Source organism: Dromiciops gliroides, chromosome 3 (assembly GCF_019393635.1).
Source record: "Dromiciops gliroides isolate mDroGli1 chromosome 3, mDroGli1.pri, whole genome shotgun sequence".
Taxonomy (NCBI): domain Eukaryota; kingdom Metazoa; phylum Chordata; class Mammalia; order Microbiotheria; family Microbiotheriidae; genus Dromiciops; species Dromiciops gliroides.
In genome coordinates, this window is record NC_057863.1 from 57,116,180 (window position 1) to 57,139,474 (window position 23,295).

Consider the following 23,295-nt stretch of genomic DNA (forward strand, 5'->3'; position numbering starts at 1 on the left):
CACATCCTTTAAAGGTTTTCTATTCTATTTATGGTTTTGTTTCCAAATTCATTAAACATTTGTTTCTTTGTTCTGGTAATAATGGAAGCTGTTCACTGATTAGTTGTTTGGATTTTCTCACAAATTTTGAAGGCACCAGATATTTGGACTAATAAAATTGCCATCTCTGTATCCAGGCAGCAACGGTTTTCAGCTTTTGATTCAAATAAAACATCCTTTCATTATTGTTGGGTTTTTTAAATCTGGAAAATGTATAAATATTATTAAGATGATTGTAGAAATAAATAAACGTTTGAAATTAAACTTTTTGGCAATTTAGTATCTCTTGAATTGTTTTTAAAACCAAGATCTTAGACATGTAATGTTATTAATGATGGCTTTTAAACTGTATTTATTTAAACTGTATTATCATTTAGCCATAATTGGCTTTATTACAGAAGAGTATACTTTTGATCTGTATGGATTTTGGAGCAGAAATAGGAATCTGGAAGGACTCTTGGTCATACATAATAATGACATGTTTTTTTTTTTTAGGCAACTTTTTCCTGTGACTGCGAGGACCAGTACGTGGGCACTTTTTGTGAAGAATTTGATGCCTGCCAAGGACAGCCATGTCAGAACAATGGGAGCTGTGTTGATGCAATTGAAAAACACGACGGGAGCAATTTCACCTGTGTTTGCTTAGCTGGTAGGTTTTAAATGGCATTGTGTACTAAGCCTTATGCTTTATCCTTTATGTACAATTCATCCTTCTGAGATGTGTACCCTGCATCAGGGTATAACTTAGGGGGAATAAGAGGGCTTTAAGTATTTGAAGGACTGTCCTGAAGAGGAGGGATTACACATGTCTTACCTAACTTCAGAGGAGAGAACTAGAATAGGTGGTAGTTTAAAAAGGGCAAATTTAGACATTATTAAGGAAAAAGGGAAAGATTTGTGGATCTGTAATTTAATTAGCTAGGAAAGTGATGGATGAGGAAACTTCCATATCTCTACCATTCCCCTCTTAAATTTATTTTATTTTTAATTTATGGAATAAAACAAGCATTTCCACAACATAATATAAGAAAAAGAAGATTACACTTGAAACTGCAAATCTACTATGTACAACTTTCCATTTCTTTTATAATAAAGTTATCATGTAAATTTCTTTTTTTCCTTTCCTCCCACCCTAGAAATAGAGAGCAAAGTTAGGTATAAAATGGACAATTTTCATTATATGTAATTAAAAAGTATTTGAACAAATAAAACAAATGTAAACAAGATCAGAAGGATAGCAGAAAATTGAGAAAAGAAATGTTTATAGACAGTTTTTCAGATTAAAGTCTCACATTTCAAATATATAATGAACTTTGTCAAATCTATAAGAAAATGTGTCATTCCCCAATTGATAAATGGTCAAAGGACATGCATGAATGGGCAGTTTTACAGTGAAGAAATCAAAACAACTTCTAGTCAGTCATGTGAAAAAAATGCTCTAAGTCAATAATGGTTAGAGAAATGCAAATTTAAAAAAAAACTTGAGATATCATTTTACACCTACCAGATCAGCTAAAAGGATTGAAGGGGAAAGTGGCAAAAGTTGGAGAGGATGTGGAAAAATTGGGACACATTCATTGTTGGTGGGATTGTGAACTGATCCAATTTTGAGATTTTTTTTTTCCCTGTGATTTACTGTCTTAGGGAGTTGCCTGAAGCACTGAGGTGTTAAGACACCTGCTTAGGATCACACAGCCAATATGGGTGAGAGGCAGGATTAAGGAAAAACTTCCTATAAGTAGAATCATCCAAAAGTGGAATGAGTTGCCTCAAGAGGTGGGGGGCTCTCCCCTCCTTGGAAGTCTTTAAACAAAGACTGAATGGTCCTTTTATCTTTTTGAAGGGATTCTTGTTTACATCCAGGTTGAACTAGGACTCTGAGGTTCCATTCAGCTCCAGTCAGCAAATTGCTGTGGGATTCTATGATTCTTTATCTAAGATGGGGATAGCTCTGTTTGACATCAGGTGGTAAACTAATTGAGCTCATGACCTTTTTAAGGCCTAGCACTATCTATTAAAAAGTAAGGTGGGGGCAGCTAGGTGGCGCAGTGGATAGAGCCCCGGCCCTGGATTCAGGAGAACCTGAGTTCAAATTTGACCTCAGACACTTGACACTTACTAATTGTGTGAGACCCTGGGCAAGTCACTTAACCCCAATTGCCTCACTTAAAATAATAATAATAATAATAATAAATTTTTAAAAAGTAAGGTGGGGGCAGCTAGGTGGCGCAGTGGATAGAGCACTGGCCCTGGATTCAGGAGGACCTGAGTTCAAATCCGGCCTCAGACACTTGACACTTACTAGCTGTGTGACCCTGGGCAAGTCACTTCACCCCAATTGCCTCACCAAAAAAAAAAAAAAGGTAAGGTGAATGATTGTGGAAGTTATATGAGTTAAATAGCTTTCCCACTCTGTCTTTCCTTTTATTGATGGGTATAGGTTGGTCAGGGGCTGTGGGCTTTCTGGAGGATAGGTGGCATGTTTGGGAAGATAGGCACAAAGTCTAGAAAAAAAGGGATATGTCAATAAGTAACCCCATTTACTGGGAGGCTCCAGGTCCTGGATGAATGCATATAATGGAATAGCTCTTTCATTTCTTTAAAATATCCATGATTCTGTTGGTGAGGATCCTGCCCTCATTAACATGGACTGCAGCTTCACCACAATTTAAAAGGAAATTTTCATGAGTTTCTGTGGCTAAAATTTTTATTACACTCTGGCCAACTATCCATTGATTATAGACGCTGGAAGAGATCCCAGAGGACATCTAGTCTAACACTCTCATTTTTAAGATGAGTGATCTGAGGTCCATGGATGGGAAGGAGATTGTCTCTTGCTAAGGTCCCAAGGGGAAAAAATATCAAAAGCAGTATTTAAACTCAGTTCCTCTGTTTCTAAGAGCCATCTCTCTTTCCAGTTCATTGAAGTTTCTATCTAGTGCATGGTAGCTGACATTAACACATCACTTTTCATTTTAATACATTATCATTTCATCTGATCACAACAATCCCATAAGGTGAGCCCCCATGGGCATGTATTTCTCCAAGCATAGCAAGACTAGTCCTTTGACAACAGGCATATAGTATGTTGCCAACCTTTCTTCATAATGCTTTCTCTAGCTGGTTATTGCTTGTTGGAGCTAGTGTTGCTTCCACCTTCAGGAGCTCAGAGCCACTTTCATGCTTTAAGGTATAGTAGCAGGGTAGTCGAAAGCATTAGTAGCATAGTAATGAAAAGATTCAACAATTCATTCAGGAAGCACTTACTAAACATGAGAAAACTGTTAGAGGCAGTATGGCTTGGTGGAGAGAGAGATGTCCTGGAAGCTAAGAAGACCAAGATTCCAGGCTCGCCTTTGGGATATACTGTCTGCCTGATCCTGGGCTAGTCATTTAATGTCTTGGAGCTCCAGGTAAAGGACTCTAAGTTGTGAAGTAGGTGGTGATCTGTCTTGGTGGAGGAAGTTTACTCACCTGGGACTTCCCCATAGTAATGAGATCATAGGACTAATCCTTATCCCTAGACTTTTCCATCTATTTCATCTGAGCCTCACAATAGTTCAGTGAGGTAGGTACTATAGTCATTATTAATAATAAATAAACATTTATTAAGCACCTATTATGTGCCTGGTATTGTATTAAGTGCTGGGGATACAACTATGTAAAAAAGACCGACAGTCCCTGCCCTGAGGGAGCTTATAATCAAATGAGGGAAGACAACACATAAAACTGAAAAGTCTGGGGTAGGTGGAGATGCCCCGGCACTGGGGCATAACAGAGAAGCCAAAGATGTCTAAAATGAGTGCAGCTGGTTGGGAAATGAGGAGATAGATGTGTGAGGTGTCTGTCCCCATTTGGCAGATGAGGAAACTAAGACTGCGCGGAAAGAGCACTGGATTTGGAATCACAGGACCTAGCTTTGAATTCTATTCCCTTTGTGTATTACATGTGTGAGCTTGGCCAGGTCCTTTAACTTGTCCAGTCCTCAGTTTCTTCATCTGTAAAAGGAAAGGACTGGACTAAATGACCCCTTAGATTCCCTTCCAGCTCTGAGTTTACTAAGGTATGATCCTTTGCCTTGCCCAGGGTCACACAGTTAATAAGGGTCAGAAACAGGATTTGGATCCAGTTCTTCTTGACTAAAAGTCCAGCATTCCATCCCTATGTAATGCTGCTTTCATGAATAAAATAACAGCTCTTTTGGAGTATCAGAGTGTATCTTTTGTAGGTTTAAAAAAACCCAAACCAAACCTAACCAAACCAAACCAAACCTTTTTAGCAAATTTCACCTCGAGCAAGGTGTTTGCTAGCATTAAGTTTGTTTCAAACTGTGTTGCTTTCTTTGTACCTACTCACAAGGACATTCTGAATAATATCTGCATGTTGCACTTGACAAGTGCTTTTGACTATATGAGATAACCCATGGAAAATTGATTATCAGGGGACCGACTTTCAAACCCTGGCTCTGTGACTGAGGGCAAGTCGCTTCCACTGTTATAGACTTCAGATTCTGTATCTGTAAAATGGATGGCTTGGATCATAGTCTGGAAGGATCCTTCTGGATTTAGATCTATGACTGTGATCTAACAATAGTCTCATCATTATAAGAGCAACAAAGAACAGGCTTGGTTTAGTGCATTCACATTGAGTATCTCTAAGTAATATGTAACACAGGTAACACGTAATGGTTAGATATGTGACTGTGGGTTGACTTCGCGGCATCTTTTTTAGCGAAGAATTATAATAGCTAACATTTCCATAGCACTATGAGGCTTGCACAGCACTTTCCATAGATTATCTTATATTATCACCTATTCTTTTCAGCCTCTGATCATAATAGTCTGAGAAGATTAAGTGTTTTGGAAACATGGCCAGATTTGTCCTTTGTCCTTATTATTGTTGGCAGTTTTCCATAAAAGTGGCCACCAGTGGGTTGGTACCCACAGTGTAGCTTACAACATGCCCATTTTTTTCCTTTTGTTTTTCAATAGACTCTGAACTGACCTATTTAAACAACACTCCTGATGGACAGCCTTCTCAGGGCTAATTTCTCTCTCTCTCTCCCAGGGACCAGAGATCATACTGGAAGAGGGAGTTTCCATGATGGGTCTCCTTTAAAATCGACTGCTTTTAATGCAGCAGGAATTTCAATTTCTCCTCTGCCACCTTAACTGTTTTGCATGTATGGCTAATAACTAATTTGTATTTATATGTTTTTTCCACATGGGAAACCAGATTTATATTTAAATGAAAATGGAAGTGAGAGATGACCTTGCAGTGTCTGCCTGTTTTTCATTGCTTGTTTTTCATAAATATGCAGATGGAATCAAATGGCTCTTTAAGTAAGGATATGTGACACCTGCTAAGTAATGCTTTAATTTTGCTTAAATGTACTTAGCAGTGAAAATGGAGACTAGACTTGAAATGGAGTGATTTATCAAATCTTTATCATTTAGGTCCCATTCAATTGAATTCAATTCAACAAGCATTAAACGCCTACCAAGTATTAGTCACCAGGCTAGGTACTGGGCCTACAAAGGCAAAAATCAACCAGTCTTCTCCCTCACAGAGCTTCCATCCCACATAGACTTTCAAATCCTCCCTGAAAACATAGGGTGATTTACTACTTACTTCTCTGAAAGAAAAACTGAGAAAAAATACTTGAATGATCATTTTTCCCTACATAACAGGCATAAACTATCTCGTAGCCCTTTTTGGTACAGTAATAATTCTAGAATCATCATTATCATAATAATAAACTTTAGAGCTCTTTCAAAAATAAGAAGGCTATAGCTACTTATGCAAAGCCTGATGAAATTTAGCTGAGTCTCTTTTGCTGATAATAGGCCTGCACATGTCACCAGCAGGGCTTAATTTTTCTGGTGCCTCCTGATCCTTCGGGCAAAGAGACGAGACTTTAAGATGCAAAACCAGTGGAGCATCCCTGCATTTTTTCCTTTCTTTCTAAATGTGGAAAGGCAAGTACATGGTTTGTGCATAGTTTTATTGTATCCCCATTGCCTCCTCCAAATGAAGTTAGGGCTTTAAAAGGATTATGGTTTGAGATATATATATATATATTTTTTTTCATCTGCATATTTTTAAAGGTAAATGTGGAAATCTCATTTTCCCCCCAAACACCTTCCTCTATGATGTTCCATTCACAGAATTTTTATGTTAGAAATATGTCAGAATCTGTTTCAGGCTTTTAATGCTGCTTGGTTACTACAAAAGGCTCTCCATTTTGTAGCCACTTGTCATTTTCAGCTTGTTTGGGTGAATGAAGATAAGCTAATCATTTTGATTTCCCAGGAGCACAGTAGCTGGCTTTAAGTAGTCTGAAGGCTGGAGACTTTTTTGTGGGAGTTTAGCTGGTTCTATTAACATCACCAGTAGCTTTTCTCCATCTTGGTTGGGTCTAATGGATTCTAAAGTGTTCATCTTGGCTACCTGCCCATTTCCTATAATGTGCCTCATGGGACTTTTGTCACAGCATATGAGCATCTTCCTTAGAAGATGACTTAGAATTTGGCTATTTATATATGACCTTGGACAAATCACTTAAAATCCTAGAATCATAGAATTTTCAAGCTGGAATGAACCTTAGGGATAGTCCAACTCATTTTTACAGCTGAGAGAGGTGAAATTCCTCGCTGACATACACAGTGAATTAGGGGTAGAACACTAGACTAGGTCTCTTTATTTTCAGTAAATCTAATCTTATTAAATGAAATGAATTAAATTATATAGATATGTATACATATATATGAAAATATAGTAGCCTTTCTCAAAGAATTTGCCATTAAGATTGGTGAAGATTCAAAAGGACACAAGACCACTTCACAAATTGGTATGTGAGCAAATGAGCCAGGGAAGGTTTCTGGAAGGATGTGTTCTTTGAGGTATCTCTACCTTTTAATTTAATTTGTTTTTTATACTATACCATGGCCTTCCTCTCTGGGCCTTGGTTGGCTCCACATCTAGGAAATCTGGGAGCTGGACTAAATGACTTCTAAATCTTTTTTCCTGGTTAACATTCTATGAACCTGTTTGTCCTCTAGGTAATATACTCGTGTGCAAAGTAGGCTATGGAACTTTTGAACAAATTCATTCATCAAAGAACATCCCAAATGGTGAATGAATTGGGGTCTGTGGTTGGTGAATTATTCATGGCACGTCTTCCCAATGGTACATGTGAGATGTTGTCCGAGTTAGTTCCTAAAATAGATGAGATTAAAGTGAGTGGCAATTACTAGGTACTGTTTTTCTTGGAATACAAATCAATCAGTTGGCAGACTGTTCTTTTTCTATCAGGCTGGTTCTTTTCAGTGGGCTTGCTGATATCCCTCAAGGGTAACATTGTTGTGAATCATTCTTTTATCATAGAATTTGGAACAAAAAGGGGACTTGGAACCCTTAGATTCCTTATGTATAATATGGGGAATTGGACTAGATAGACCTTGGGGTCCTATTCAGATCTAAACTTATGATATTCTTATCCTAATTGGATCCCTCATCTTGCAAATCAAGAAACAGAAGCTCATAGGGTCCAGTGACTTGCCCAAGGTCACAAAGTTGGTAGCTAGGGGACATAGTGGATAAAATGCTGGTCTTGGAATCAGAAAGATCTGAATTCAAATCCTACTTCAGATTCTTACTAGGTGTATTATCCTGGGCACTTAACTTATCTCAGCCTTGGTTTCCTCATCTATAAAATGGGAATAATAATAATAATAATAATAATAATAATAATAATAATAATAATAATAATAATATCATTGTACCTCATAGGGTCCTTGTAAAGAACAAATGACATAACATACATACAGCATTTTGTAAGCCTTAAAGTCCTACATTAATGCTGGTGATGATGATAATGGTTGTGGTGATGATTTTTGTCACTAATAACCCAAGATTAGAACCCAGGTCTTCTGACCCCCAGGCATGGTGCTTTCCCCACTGCACACAGTTCCTCTCCTTTAGATCAATGCAAAGGTCTTTGGTTCAATGCTTGTGCAGTTATGTTCCCAGAGAGTGAATCCACTTATTTTCCCCTCAACGTTGTTTGCTGCTAGTATTCCATGATTATGACTTCCTCTGTGTCTTCTTCCTCTAAAGAGCTATTGATAAAATTTGTGGCTGCTTGATACCTAATAAAACAAGGTTGATTTTGAGGCTATTTTTAGGTATGGCCTTTACTTGGGATATTACTACTCAGCCTTGACAGCAATCACTCATATTTATACCAGATAACAGTTTATAATTTGCTTTAATCACCAAAACCCTGTGGGTATTACAATTATTTTACTGTTATTTCAATTCTGTAAATATGGCCATTGGATTTCAATTTAACAATTATTCATTAATTCCCTTCTCTACACCAAGTACTATTCTGGGGGCTGGGATTCAGAGAACAGTCCTTTTTCTCCAGGCATTTTTCATTTTACTGTGTTGATACACATGGTGTGCATGGTGGGGTTGAGGAGAGGCATAGTGGTTTTGTGTGGTGGAGGAATTGAAAAGGAGAATGGATGTAGCGAGGCCAACTAGAAGGGAAGACATGCCAAGGACTTGAGCTATTGGAGGGTAGAAGGATGAGTGGAGAGAAAGGGAATAGATATAGATACTGAGGAAATAGAATAGAAAAGGCATGGTAATTGACTAGATAAGTGGGAGATGAGTTGGAATGAAGAATTGAGGATCAGTTAATCAATCAGTGACAGACACTGTGTTAAGTGTTGGAGATATGAAGAAAGGTCAAACACATTCCCTGCTCTCAAGGAGCTCCTAGTCCATTGGAGGAGATAATGTTAAAAAAAAACCCAAACAAACACATGTACAAACAAGAGATCTACAGGATAAACTGGAAGTAGTTTCATATGGAAACTGCTAAGATTAAGGAGGATTGGCAAAGGCTTCTTGCAAAAGGTAAAACTTTAGCTGAGACTTAAAAGACAGGGAGTCAGGAGGTAGAGGTGCTAAGGTGTTTCAGAGTTGGGGGAGAGCCAGTAAAAATGCTCAGTGAGCAGATTGAATGTCTTTTTCCAGGAATAGCAAGGAGGCCAGTGTCACTGGATCACAGGTATTTGGAGGGGTGGAATGTGTAAGAAGATGAGAAACATAGGAAGGGTCCAGCTTATAAAGGGCTTTAAAAACCAACCTCTTTTTTTTCTTCCTAAAAATACATGTTTACAGATTTTAAATAATTTTCTTTAAAAAGCTGAACAGAACTTTATATTTGGTCTTGGAGATAAAAAGAAGCCATTGAAGTTTGTTGGATTCAGGATGATATGATCAGAACTGTGTTTTAGGAATATCAATCTGGCAGCTGAATCAAAGATGGATTGGAGTGGCAAGACTTTTGGAGAACCAGCTAGTAGGCTATTGCAAGAGCAGGCTTAAGGAGATGAGGGTCTGAGCAAAGGTAGTAGCAGTGTCTGAGGAGAGAAAGGGGAGTATGTGAAAGGTGTTATGAAGGATAATTCCTAGTTGTGAAACTGGATAACTTTAAGAATGGTAGTACCCTTGGAAGAAACAGGGAAGTTAAGAGAAATAGGATTAGAGGGAAAGATAATGAGTTCCATTTTGGACATGTTGAGGTTGAAATGCTAATGGACTATCCAGATTATGAATGGGATATATTACCTCCATGACTTTGGGGAAGTCACTTAAGATGAGTGGCTCAGATTCTTCCCCAGGATTTATCTACTTAGAGATAGAATGGCATTTGTTGGTAAAGAGATTTTCCACATTGATGTATTTATTCCTTCATTCAACAAGTATTTATAGTATGCCTAAACTATATTTGGAGGGGGGTGAGGGCAACATGAAATAAAAAAAGTAGAAAGTATAGTATCCTCTCTCAAAGAATTTGCCATTAAAATTGGTGAAGACAGAAAAGGACACAAGAACAATTTTCAAATTGGTATGTGAGCAAATAGAAACCATTAAAATATGGATTCTATCCATATAAAGGAATGGTCAAAGTGATGTGGCACATGGCAGGGAAGGTTTCTGGGAGGATTGAGGGCATCTCTACCTTTTCATTTAATCAGACACTTTTCTCATTTAAAGAGATGCATTTTCAAGAACATATTAGCTAATTTTTTTTTCAAAAGACCAGACCCACGATTTCTGTGTGAAATCATCATTGCCCAAGTACTGCTTAGCATTTACAAAGCACTTTTCAACTTCAAAGCCCCTCACTGTTGACTAATTGGTGATTTCAACCTACTTTTGATAAAAACAACCCCACTTTCAAAGGCAGTGAGGAATTGAAGTCCCAGTTCTAGTTTAAGCTTTACTATTTTAAACAGCTACGCTGAGAGAGACTGTCAAGGTGCCCTTTGAGTCGTAAATGGGTCAGTTCCTTCTTGGGGTGGGGATGGGAAACTGTAGATTATGGTTAGTCTGATGGGTCTCACCAAGTCTCCCTCAACTGAATAAGGAGGGTAGCTTTTTGTTCTTTTTAAGAACATTAACCACATCATCTGGATTTGCTTTTCATGCAAGTCACAGTATTGAAAACTACTAATAATGAGTTTTCTACTGAAAGCAAAGCTATTCTGACAAAGGCTTTAGCATTACTGATGGGACTGTAAATTCAGTGCCCTGGGACCACTCAAGGGCTCTTTATTTGTTTGTTTGTTTGTTTGTTTTTTTAGTTTACCAAAATTCAGCTAACATTTAAGTGTCTACTATGTAAAACTGGGCTCAGAGGTGGCACAGTGGAAAGAATCCTGGATTGAGAGGATCTGTGTTCAAATCCTGCCTCTGGCACTTACCTGTATCACCTTAGGCACCTCTCTGTGCCTCAGTTTCCTTATTCGTAAAAAGAGGCAATTAGACCCAGTGGCATCTAACATCTCTTCTAGTTTTTGTTCTATGATAAAATGAGATTAAAGTGCTATATATGGGAGAGGGCAGCGAGGTGGTGCAGTGGATAAAGCACTGGCCTTGGATTCAGGAGGACTTGAGTTCAAATCCGGCCTCAGACACTTGACACTTACTAGCTGTGTGACCCTGGGCAAGTCACTTAACTCTCAGTGCTATATATGAATGTTAGTTATTATTATTATCATAATTGTTGTTATTGTTGTTATTCTATGATTTTTCTCACCTTTTATCTTTGGACCTAAGTTTCCTCCATCTATAAGGAGGCTGGACTAGATAATCTCAAAGGGTCTTTCCAGATCCAACATCCATATTCTGTGCATTAAAGACAAAAATCTGGATTATTAAAGCCAAGCAAATGAAATATTCTTATTGCTCATGACATTGTTTAGTTTCACGTTTTATTTAAAGCTTTTGTCTTGGCACCCACAAAGCCAGGGTCTATATCTAAGCAGGCGAATTCCCAGTAGCTGACAAATAGAATATTTTTTTGACTTAAATTCTTCAGTAGGTCCTTACTCCCTAGTTAAAAAAATGCCCAATTCCTTTCAAGGGTCATTCGAAGACCTTCCACCCCCTAATTCTAGGTTATCTTTCCAGCCTGAACATCCAGGGATATAGGATAACATAATATAGGATAATTGAGTTACCATTGCCCACAAGTCTTCTCACCCTTTCTAGTCCATGCCTTTAAATTTATTGTCCCCTAATCAGGTCTTCAAGTGGTTACCCATCCAGTATGTATCAGAACCTTAATTACTGAATGGGCATTGCCACGGGCAAGCTGAGACCTGTAAAAAAACCCTTAGTTTAAAAAGGCCAAGGTTTCCCTCTGCATCTGAAGCCATCTACAGTTGTCCTGATATGTATCTTGCCACTGGATACAGATGGATCCAGAGGAAAGAGTGAGGCTTGTAACTGTGCACAGCCCAGACTCACTTAAATCCATTTCACTACAAGCCACGACATCACCTCTCTGATGTCATGGTCCTCTTCCAAGAACAAAGAACCACCACCACCAAAACCAACAACAGCAACAATCGGAGTGTCAATAAAAACCCCTGTTTCCTGACTGCAAGACCAACATTCCTTCTACCTCTTGACCTTGCCTTTCAGTCTAGAAGGACAAGATGGGAGGGATGATATTCCAGATCAGGAAACACCCCCTCCCCCTCCCAAACTTAACCAGACCCTGGTGACTTTCTAGGTACTGTCCCTTTGAAGATTATCTTCCCCCATTCCTTTAGTCCCTTGCAATGTGGCTTCTGTTCTTGTCATGCCTGAAACTTCTCTGTCCAGAGTCATTAGTCAATTCCTCTTCTTCCAAGTTCAAATGCTTTTCCCATTCAGTTTCTTTTAAAAAATTTTTTTTTTATTTTAGTGAGGCAATTGGGGTTAAGTGACTTGCCCAGGGTCACACAGCTAGTAAGTGTTAAGTGTCTGAGGCCGGATTTGAACTCAGGTCCTCCTGACTCCAGGGCTGGTGCTCCATCCACTGCTACACCTAGCTGCTCCCCCCCCCCCATTCAGTTTCTTTTAACTTTAGAATGACCCTGTTGACTACTGCATCCTTATGAAAACTTTTTTTTTCTTTGTTTTCATGACATGCAAGAACAATGGAGTTGGGAGTCAAGAGTGATCAGAATTTTAAAAATACCATCTTTGATATTCACTGGCTATCTGACCCTGGGCAAGTTACTTAACCTCTCAAAGCCTCAGTTTCCTCATCTATAAAATGGAATTGCTTATATTTGAAGCACCTACCCCATAAAATCAAATGACATATAAAGCAATTCATAAAACCTTAAAGTGCCTTTAATCTTGACCCTTTACCCATGCTCCCCTAGGCCCTGTTCCCTTTCTATTCTTTGGCTGGATTTTCAGAGTAGTGCAGGTCATTGTTAATGAAGATTATTTTGTCTTAAAAGTTTTAGAATTTTAGGATTTGGAGTTCAGTTGGTTCAATACCCTTGTATTCTAGATAGCTAAACTAAAGTTGAGAGATTAAGTGATTTTTCTCAATAACTTACTGGAAATTTTCTTTTGGGTATTTAATCTTCATTTCAAATTCCATGTGTCTAAATTCATCATAAAACTAAAAAGATGGTTTATGATCACTTAGAAAAGGCACTTGTGATCAGGGAGAACCAGCATGAATGGGTTCATAAAGAAGGTTTTTCATATTTTAGACTAACTTCCCTTTTTTTGGACAGTGTTAGATCATGGGAATGCCATAGACATAGAGCATCTATGTTTCAGTAAGGCCTTTGGGAAAGTATCTCACAATCTACAGTTCCCTAGAAATGTTGGCTATATAACACTTCAGAAGCGAAAACCTTGCGTGTTTTAGTGGACTGCTCACTTGATATGAGGCAAGTTATAGAAGTGACAGTATAGAAGTTCTATCTTAGGCTATAGAAATAAAAATATAAGGGTCAGAAGGAAGTAATTCTACCATTCAAGATGATATCATTCAGGTTTGGGTGACATATTTGCAGGATATTTGTAAGATATTGATATGCTGGAACACATGGTTTTCTCTCTCTTTTTTTGTAGTTATCCTGCCAAGGATCCTGTAGAATTCCATTCACATAACCCAGCACTCCAGATCCAACAAAATCTAGATAATTTCCTTTCTTTCTTTCCTTTTTTTTGGGGGTGGGGCAATGAGGGTTAAGTGACTTGCCCGGGATCACACAGCTGGTAAGTGTCAACTGTCTGAGACTGGATTTGAACTCAGGTCCTTCTGAATCCAGGGCCGGTGCTTTATCCGCTGCACCACCTAGCTGCCCCCAATCTAGATCATTTCTACTTTTCTAGTCTTATTTCCCATAAGAGCCTTCTCTACTTTAGCTAAATTTGTCTCCTTTGACATGTGAACACATCATGTTTCCTCTCAGCTCCAAGATTTTGGTAATGTTATGCCCTCTCCTTGCAGTACTCTCCACCTTCTATACTAATTCTCAAAGAACTATGAAGCCTTTCTAAGTCATTCCTGGCCACATCCATCTCTCCATCTCCATTTTCCTAAATGCTTGCTCTCTGGCTTACTCATTTTGACACTTAATCATATTCATTTTTGCCTTGCTCTTTGTACATTCTTGTCTTGGATTATAATCTTTTTCATGGTAAGAAAGAGCCTTCCCATAGTCCCTCTGGTGAGTCAGGGATATTAACATAGAGCTATGCACAGAGCAGGTGCTCAGTGAATATTTGTTGAATGAAAAAGATGGAAAATTTTTCCTTTGATGTAGTTGTTAAGATTTGAGCTCAGCTGAGAATTATTGGTGAATCCACTTCACATGTAGGCTTAACCAAAGTATCACAATGTAATTATAATTAAATGAAATGCTTTCTATCCTCTGGCTGAATTTTCAGAGAGCACCAGGCAGGTAATTGTTAATGAAGGTTATTTTGTTTTGAAAGTCTTAGCATTTTAGGATTTAGAGGTCAACTGGCCCAACACCTTTGTATTATGGATGGACAAACTAAAGTTGAGAGATTAAGTGATTTTTCTCAATGTCATATACGCTATAAGTGACAGAAGCAGGATTTGAACCTAGATTCATTGGTTCTAAATCTAGTGCTCTTTTCATTACACAACTGCTTCCCTTTTGTGATTGCCAGACTTAAAGTTTTTAAGACTATGGGTTTGAAAGGTAAGTTAGGGCTTGTTGTCCTTTCCTCTCATCTTCCCTTCCTCTCTTCCTTGTCTTCATCATTCTTTCTTCCTGTCTGTCTCACCTCCCCCTTCTCTTCCCATTGTCTCATCATCACAATCACCATCATTGTCACCATCATCTTCTTCCTCCTCCTCCTTCTTATTCTCTTCTTCCACCTCCTTTCCTTCCTCCTTTCTCTTTCTTTCCCTCCTCCTCTTCTTCCTTCTGTTCTTCCCCTTCCTCTCTTTCTTCTCTCTCTTTCCTTTTCATTTTCTTTCATGTAATAAATGATTTATGTTGATTGATTTCACTTTCCTTTTTTTTTTTTTTTTGGTTTCTCCTTTTCTGTTTCTCTCTTTCTTCATTTTAATACATTTAGCCCTTTTTATATGAAGGGCACCATGCCTGGTGATACAACTCAAATGAGGATTCACTTTTTTCTTTTATTTAGGAGCTAGGGAAGAGAAAATTTTTAAAAAGCTAACTTGAAAAAAAACATATAGTACTTTGTTCATTGCATGGTACACAATAGCTTTTCAAAGAATATTTATTTTAACTCGACACATGGTTTTCCTTACCCAGGACCTTTTGGCTAATCTTTCCTCTGAATTATTTATGCACTCAAGTCCTATTCTAATGCCTCACTGTAGTGTTTAAGGGATCCAACCTCTGGCGCATTCTAAGGAACTGAGGAAGACTGAGAATATGATCTGGTAATGGACTGCATGCGATCTGTTGTCCCTGGACCTACCCAGATAAATTCAGAGAAATTCATCATTAAGCTAGGAAGGGCTGATGAATGTTTTTGACTATGACCCCTCTCAAAGATTTCCCATTAATTTATAGAGGTTTGCATTGGTAGAGGAAACACCAAGGATAAAATTCCAGATCTTTGAATTATTGATGTCTGATATACAGAAGCTATAAAATAAAATTGTCTGTTTTATTATTTAACAGGATTATCTGATTTGTTTTTAAAAATCTGTTTCCCACTTAGTTTCATGGGAAAAAAGATTTAATGAAACATTTTATTTATAGGACATAATCACTTAATGTATTTAGCTTATCATGGTTTGTTTTCCTAATCCTGCTGAATGCTTTTCTTTCAGGATTTCATTTTTTCTTTCCTTTTTGATTTTGAGATGATTTTCCTCTGGTTTAATTACAATCCATTTCTTGGCTTTCATAGCTATTTGTTATCTCTTCCTTTCTCCGCCTCTGATATTTAAACTTTTTTTTTCTGTTTTCTTTGTTCATTGTGTGGTTTTCTTCTTACCAATGCATATTCTTTTCCTCTTCTGGTAAATCATTTTTGTCTTTAAATTTAGGAATGAAATAGCTCTGAAATTGAATGTTTGCCCAGCGAACTAACTCTCCCTTTTCATTCCTTGTCTCAGTGTGCTAATCTTAGGCCCGCCACTGGATCTCAGCTCTATGCCTGGACCCCCCAAGTGCTAAAGCTGGTGGGTCCTGGATAGAATTATTATTTCAGTCAAAATCTTAGCAGCTTCACTTCACTGCACATGCTAATCTATTAAAAGAACCAGGAGGTAAAAATAGCACCCTGCACCATTCCCTCCCTGGCTGCTTTCGGGCCATGCCTCCAAAGAGGTGATTAGTTTCTGTCTTGCAGAGGCAGAGCAATGCAGAGGAATTATCTATCTATCTATCTATCTATCTATCTATCTATCTATCTATCTATCTATCTATCTATCTATCTATCTATCTATCAATCTATCATCCATCTATCTATCTATCTATCTATCTATCTATCTATCTATCTATCTATCTATCATCTATCTATCATCTATCTATCTATCTACCTATATCTATCTATCTATCTATCTATCTATCTATCTATCTATCTATCTATCTATCTATCTATCTATCTATCTATCTATCTATCCCCACCCCCGGGGAAATATCATAAAACAAAGTTGCATGCAAACACAAAATTCAGAAGGAAAGCAAATATTTTAAAAGCAATGGTTTGATAGGCAGGTGTCCTGGGATCAGATTCATTTGGCCAGCTCTGTTTGTCCCTTTCATTCTTTGCTGTATTTTCTTTTTTCTTTTTTTTCCAAAACATGTATTTTCTTTTTTTTCAAAACATGTATTTTCTTTTTTTCTTTTTTTCAAAAGATGTATTTTCTTTTTTTTCTTTTAAAAAAATTTTTTTTTTCAAAACATGTATTTTCTTTCAAGATGGCTTATAAAATAGATAATGATTAGGAGGAGCGGTTTATTTAGAAGGAGCTAGCCATTGTGAAGTCACCATCAGCAGGCAGTTTGCTCTGAACTAGTCTGAGAGAAAGAGATAGTAGAGTAATTTCTGAAGGATCTGATTAGTTCAATAGCCGGAGGCAGCACAATATTGTCTTCCTTGATGGTCTAAAGTTTTTTGAGCCATATAATCAATGTCAGGAATCTAAACTACTTCCAAAAGACCAGAAAATTCCTAAATGTATATGACATGACAAAGCTTTTCTTATGTAAAGAAGATCTCTTATGTAAAGACATTGTTTGCCGTATGTGGTGACATCAGAAATTTTTTTTTTTTTTGCTGGGTATTTCGGTGAATCTGCACTCCTTGCCTTCTCAACTTGGGTGCTTCTTGTCCACATTCTCCCACTCATCTTTTACATAATGTAACAAAGACCATCCTTTGCATCTTTTAGTGCTTTGTAGAAGCCAGTGTAAGATGTAGGCATCCTTCTGTTAACTTTTACTCATAGGCTATGACCAGCCCACCTTTTCCAGTACTATGTGTCGTTTTTTGCATCCTAGATTTAGTTTGAAATATGCTATAAGCCAGCTATAACTACACTGTACCTTGAAATTGTCTTTTAGGACATTTGTCATTTTGAATTTTCTGAGATCATTGTTTCCCATGATTCATAGTCATCTAGCACTTCCAGGAGAATATTAATGACTAAAAACCATGGCCCTTGGTGACAGGGAGCATCTTGGGATCATTGAAAATACAGGCTAGTTCCCAAGGGGCAGCTTGGTGGCCCAGTGGATAGATTTCAGGGCCTGGAGTCAGGGAAATGCATCTTCCTGAGTTGAAATCAGACACTTACTAGCTGTGTGACCCCAGGCAAGTCACTTAACCCTGTTTTCCTCAGTTTCCTCATCTATAAAATGAGCTGGAGAAGGAAATAGCAAAACCACTTCAATATCTTTGCTAAGAAAACTCCAAATGGTATCAAGAAGAGTTAGACATAACTGGAATAACCGAACAACAACAAAAGTTCCTCAAATGCAATAGAGAAGCTTAGTAAAGTGGATAGTGTGCTGTATTTGAGTCCCGCCATAGACATTTCCTAGCTGTGTAATCTCAAGCAAGTCACTTAATCTTTATGGACTTCAGTTTTCAATATATAATCTTATTTCTTCTTTTTTGGGCCAAAACTATTGCTCTTTTTTGCAGTGTTTGTCTCAAGAGATATGTACTCCCCCCAAAAGACAAGTGAAAATACATCAGAGGGTTATTGAGCTATGAACCCTTTAATTCATCTCCATAAAATTCTTGTGTGAAAATTGCTTATGCATATATTGAGGGCATCTTTGGTGAAAATATGAGGGGGGAATAGGAAGCCTATTATAGATGATTTTCTGTATAGTAGAATACAGCTGAGAGTTGTAGATAATGTAATTTAACACCATACTTCTCTATTGATTACAAAAACCAATTTGTTTAGTAGAACAAAGTACAGCTTGAAGGGCTCTTCTTTTACAAATTTATCTCAAATATCTATGCTAGTTTTGTGGAAGATTCCTTGATAGGTACAACCACAGAAATAACTTTGTTTATCATAATCAAGCAAGGTATGAAACAGAGGTGCATCTTTGCCAATGGCATTTTCCAGTGTTATGGAGGATGTCTTGTATAAAGAGGGGGTGACCTATTGAGAGTGAAGTTCTCTAGATGTTCAGGATGGCATTTGATATTAAGCCTCAGAATGTTACAGGTATGTCTTAATAAATCCTCAGCCACTTAGGAGATATTGTTTATACAATTCACACAGGAAAAACCAAGTACTTGAAGAATACAGATTCAGATTATGATATGAAGTTTGATGGGAAGCACATTGAATTAGTCGATTGGTACACCTTTTTCTAGAATGTAAGTGCATAGGATAGATGGAAGGAATATTCTAGGTTTTCTAGATCAACTTTTTCATTATACAGATGAAGAAAGTCAGACCCAAAAGAAGTTAAGTGATTTGCTCGAGGTCATGAAGATGCTTAAAGAAAAATGTTTTTTAGACGAGAGCTTTCGAAATGGAAGAAAAGTCATTGTAACTTATGGGAAAAGACTCTGAGTAGGTCATGTAGTAAGGGTGATGGAAAGTAGATGAAACTTGCAGCTAATGTATTATAACCTTTGGGATCACAAAAGACTGATGAGTCTAAAAATGGAGCTAGGCACACCAATAGTTTTGCTATTTGGACAGAAAGAGAAGTGAGGAATCACAGCATTATTGATATTGGGCTTAAGCACTTTTATTGTGACACATAAAGACAGATTGAGATGTGAATATGAATTTGAAAACCCCATGGTGAACAAAAATATGTATCTTACCTGTTCTGTCTTTAACATAGAGTCTTATTTCTACACTACTCTGAGGTCTGAGCAACAAGAGTCTGCAATGGCCTTTGCTCCACCCCTCTCCCCACCGTAATGCCTTAAAACTTTTAAAAAAGAAAGATTGGGAATCCAGAACTATCTTTGTATTTCCTTTTATTTAAACTGCTTCTAATTCACTTCTTTAGGTTAGTATTTCTGAGTCATGAAACCAGATTTTAAGGAGGCAAAAGGAAAAAGAGATATCTCTTCCTGATGGTGAAAAGTTCGTGAACTAGATTTCTAGAAAAAAAAAAGAGAGGTTAAAAAAATCTGCATCAATGTCAATGGTAAGATGTCATACCTTCAGCTTCACTCATTGTCTGAGGCATTTGGAAAATGACTGCCTAGGGTTTAAGAGCAAGGAAAACCAGTCTTCTAAGACACATGATTCCCTCCTGACTCCCAGCTCAGCTGTCTTTAGCTTGTCAAAGGGAACAAAGCAAGTGGGGATGACACAAATTGATATACTGACTAGAAATGTATGCCGGATCATTGAAAATGACTTGGCCCCTTGACATGATTCTCAGAGGCCATGACATTAGTCATTGGTTAATGATACCATTTCCATTCTTAGAGCACCTTAGTTTTTATAAAGCACTTTTGTAATCCACATAGCAACCCAGAGAGGTTGCTGAGGCTGGACTCTATTTTTCTCATTTGCCAGGCCTGTAGTTAGGAAGACTTATCTCCCTGATCTGGCCTCAGACACTTACTAGTTAGGTGACCCTACGCAAGTCACGTCACCCTGTTTGCCTCAGTTTCCTCACCTGAAAAATGAGTTGGAGAAGGAAATGGCAAACCATTCCAGCATCTTTACCAAGAAAACCCAAATGGGGTTATGAAGAGTTGGGTATGACTGAAATGACTGAATGACAACAGCAAAGTTTCAGTGTCCATTCCAGAGTCAAGAATTCAGGGCTTCTGAATCAGTTCAATTGAACTCTTATAACCTGAAAACATACAACTTGTCTGTCATTGGCTTTCCCTTACCTCAGGTCTTTTAATTCTTTGGATCTAACTGTTCTTTTAATAATGATATGATGACAACAATAATATAGCACTTTACATATATGATCTCCTTTGATTTTCATAACAGCCTTTAAAGTAGGTACTATTATTGTCCCCATTTTTATGTATCAGGAAACTGAGGCTAAGAATTTAAATGATGTACCCAAGGCTTCATGGCTAGTAAGTATTTGAGACAGGATTTAAACTTAGGTTTTCCTGACACCAAACCCAATGCTCTAGCCACTGCACCACCTAAAGTTTCTCAACTACCTTTTGCCACTGATCATCTCCATCTCATTGCTTCAAATATCTACTTCTGCATATTCTTGCACAGTGTTTTCCCCTCACCCAATTCTCCCTATTCCTGAGTGAGAGATTTTGGTACCATCAGCCCAGTCTAGTGCCAACCCTCACTCAACTTAGGGACATAGGAGGGCGGTTTCATGTAGTAGAAAGAACATAGAGTTTGGAGTCACAGAGCATGGATTTAAGTCCTTCCTTGGCTGCTTACTAGCTGTGTGGCCCTAGGCAAGTTATTTGGCCTTCCTGGGCGTTAGTTTCCTCATTTGGAAAATGAGGGAGTTGGATTCAATGGCCTCTAAACTTTTCCCAGTTTATGTTTTTTGGAGTCTCCTTGGATTTCAGTTTCCACATCTACAAAAGGAAGGGGTTGGACAGGCTGGTCTCTAAGGTCACTTTCAGCCCTAAATCTATGACCTTTTTGTGTGACTGACTGATTACATCACTGTCTTCAGGATGCATCAACATTATCACCATTATCATCTACATCCCGTCATAATTCACCCATACATATAGCTTGATGCTCCTTGTTGTATCTAGCAAGCTAACATAGTTTGAAAACTAGGAGCTTATGTTTTATAATGCCACTGTTTCCCTTTGTAGAGAGCTAATCTATCAATCAGTCAATCATCACACACTTATTAAGCACCAACTACGTGCCAGGCATCAGGCCAGGTGCTGGGAATGAATGTTCAAAGAATGAAATGAGCATTTCTGTGAGAGACTGAGAGATTTATTTGCAATTTCAAGTTGTTGCAGCCTAGCAACAATTGATGGTTTGTTCTAGTCGGCTGCTTGGCAGCTTCTTGGTTTGTAAGCTTAGGAAAAGAAATTGTTTCTTTCTTGATGAATATAGAACAAACAGGTGAACAATATTGTCTGATGCAAGAAGAGACTCTTCAGAGCCCTGTTTTCTTTTCCCTCAAGTTTCCTCGGTACACCCAGGTGTTGTACAGATTGGGTCTTGGGTCTCATATGTACAGGAGGGAGCCCAGTCCTCACTATTTTACAGGCTCCTATTCCAAATGTACCACTTTCATTTGCAAATGAACCTCTGACCCAAGAGCCAACAACAGTGGTGGACTTAAGCTTAGAAACAATTAGTTCTTTCCTTCTGGGATTTGAATTTTTACATAGAAACTGAGGGGTTTTTTTACTTCTTTTTTAGATCTCTTTAATTATTCAGATTTTGTTGCATAGCATTGAGACATGTGAGGAAGAAGGGGGATTTTAGACAACTGGCATTCCATTTGCAATCCGTAGCTTGTAACTCATTTGGCAGGAATTTGCAGCTCTGGTGAATAGCTCCCCACAGCTTTCATCTGAAATCAACCATTCTTTGCAAGGCCCAGGGACCAAGGACTAATGATAGTCATTCAACACAAATAATTCAGAAAGGCTAGTCTTATTGAAAGTCCCCCAGGAGCACTGTGTTGTCAAATTCAAAATAAATTTGAATTTCATTGGAAGCCCTTTGTGCTTATGCAGGTGCTGAGAGACATTTCAATTCCTACTTATCTTGCCTTCCTGAAAAATTAAAATATTACTATCAGTCAATATGACAATAGTAAGCCCCCTTCACAATTATTTGAGTTGAGTTTGTGGCCTGGTGTATAGATGTTGATTGATACTTAGTGCTTAATATTATAGGTACCTCCATTTTTTTCATCTCTAAAACACTGGAGCTGAACTAGATTATCTATAAGGTCTCCTCCCAGATATTTTTGGTTCCAGGTGTCTTTGGATAGTGACTGGTATAATATTTTTCTGGCATGTATATAGATCACCTGAGATGGTTTCACTCCATGTGGAGGATACTCGGGAGCTGCTTCCAGGGGGAATTGTGATGATGTGAAGTAAAAATGTCTTGGTGAGATGGAGCAGGTATAGACATTCTGTAACTGCTTCTAGTCAACTAACCATGTGATGCTTAAGGAGGGATCTCTGGACCCTCCATCCAGCAATAGTTGAGACAAGGAATTATCCTGCTATAATACAGCCTCTGGATGGGAACTTGATGAGAATGATACTATGTGGAAACTGAGCTAAATTGAGCCTACCTTCCTCAGAGACTGAGGAGGAGAGTGTACCCCCAAGAAGGAAGGGAGAAGGACTGTTTTTATATTCTTGTTTTGTCTTTAAAGTAAATATCCTTTTGTAAAATCTAATTCTAAGTTAAAGAGCCTTAGTCATAAGCCCCAAACAAATGGTGGAATATCACTGATGAGGGCTCAAGCTGATAGACAATGGAGATACCCCAACTTCTAGAACCTTGAAAGGCAATGTAACAGGCCTATCTGTCCCTGAAAAATAAGGGCTATAGCATACAGTTTATGTAATTTGTGCTATAAGGTTGCACACATACTGTAGATAATTTCTAAGAATAAGCAAATCAATATATTTTGATTGTGATGACATTCGTTATGATTGTAACTTCTGAGGCCTTTGAATCAAACCCTCTCATTTTACAGATGAGGAAATTGAGACACAGAGAAATTAAATGACTTGGCCAGGGTCACACAGATAACAAAGATAAGAGATCCTTATTATTGTCTTCAAATCCTGCCTGTATTTAAAGCCAGGGTTTCTGAATCAAGGACCTGGGTTCATCCCATTGTTTCATCGTGCATAGATTATTAGACATTGAAGAAATGCCCGAAATTATGTAGTTCTCCTTCCTTCCCGCCTCCAAACACACTCTACAGATGAAGAAACCATTCAGATTATTCAGAATGTGTAAAGGGACCAAAAACTTTTTGT

At 38.0% G+C, this 23,295-nt stretch overlaps 1 protein-coding gene across 1 annotated transcript in view; it reads left to right on the forward strand.

Moving 5' to 3' along the window:
• DNER (delta/notch like EGF repeat containing) overlaps nucleotides 1-23,295 on the forward strand; it is a 287,309-nt gene that overhangs the window by 162,314 nt on the left and 101,700 nt on the right. The window contains exon 6 of the mRNA XM_043993335.1: nucleotides 535-688. Coding sequence (XP_043849270.1) covers nucleotides 535-688 — 154 coding nt within the window. The remainder of the gene's footprint in view (nucleotides 1-534; nucleotides 689-23,295) is intronic.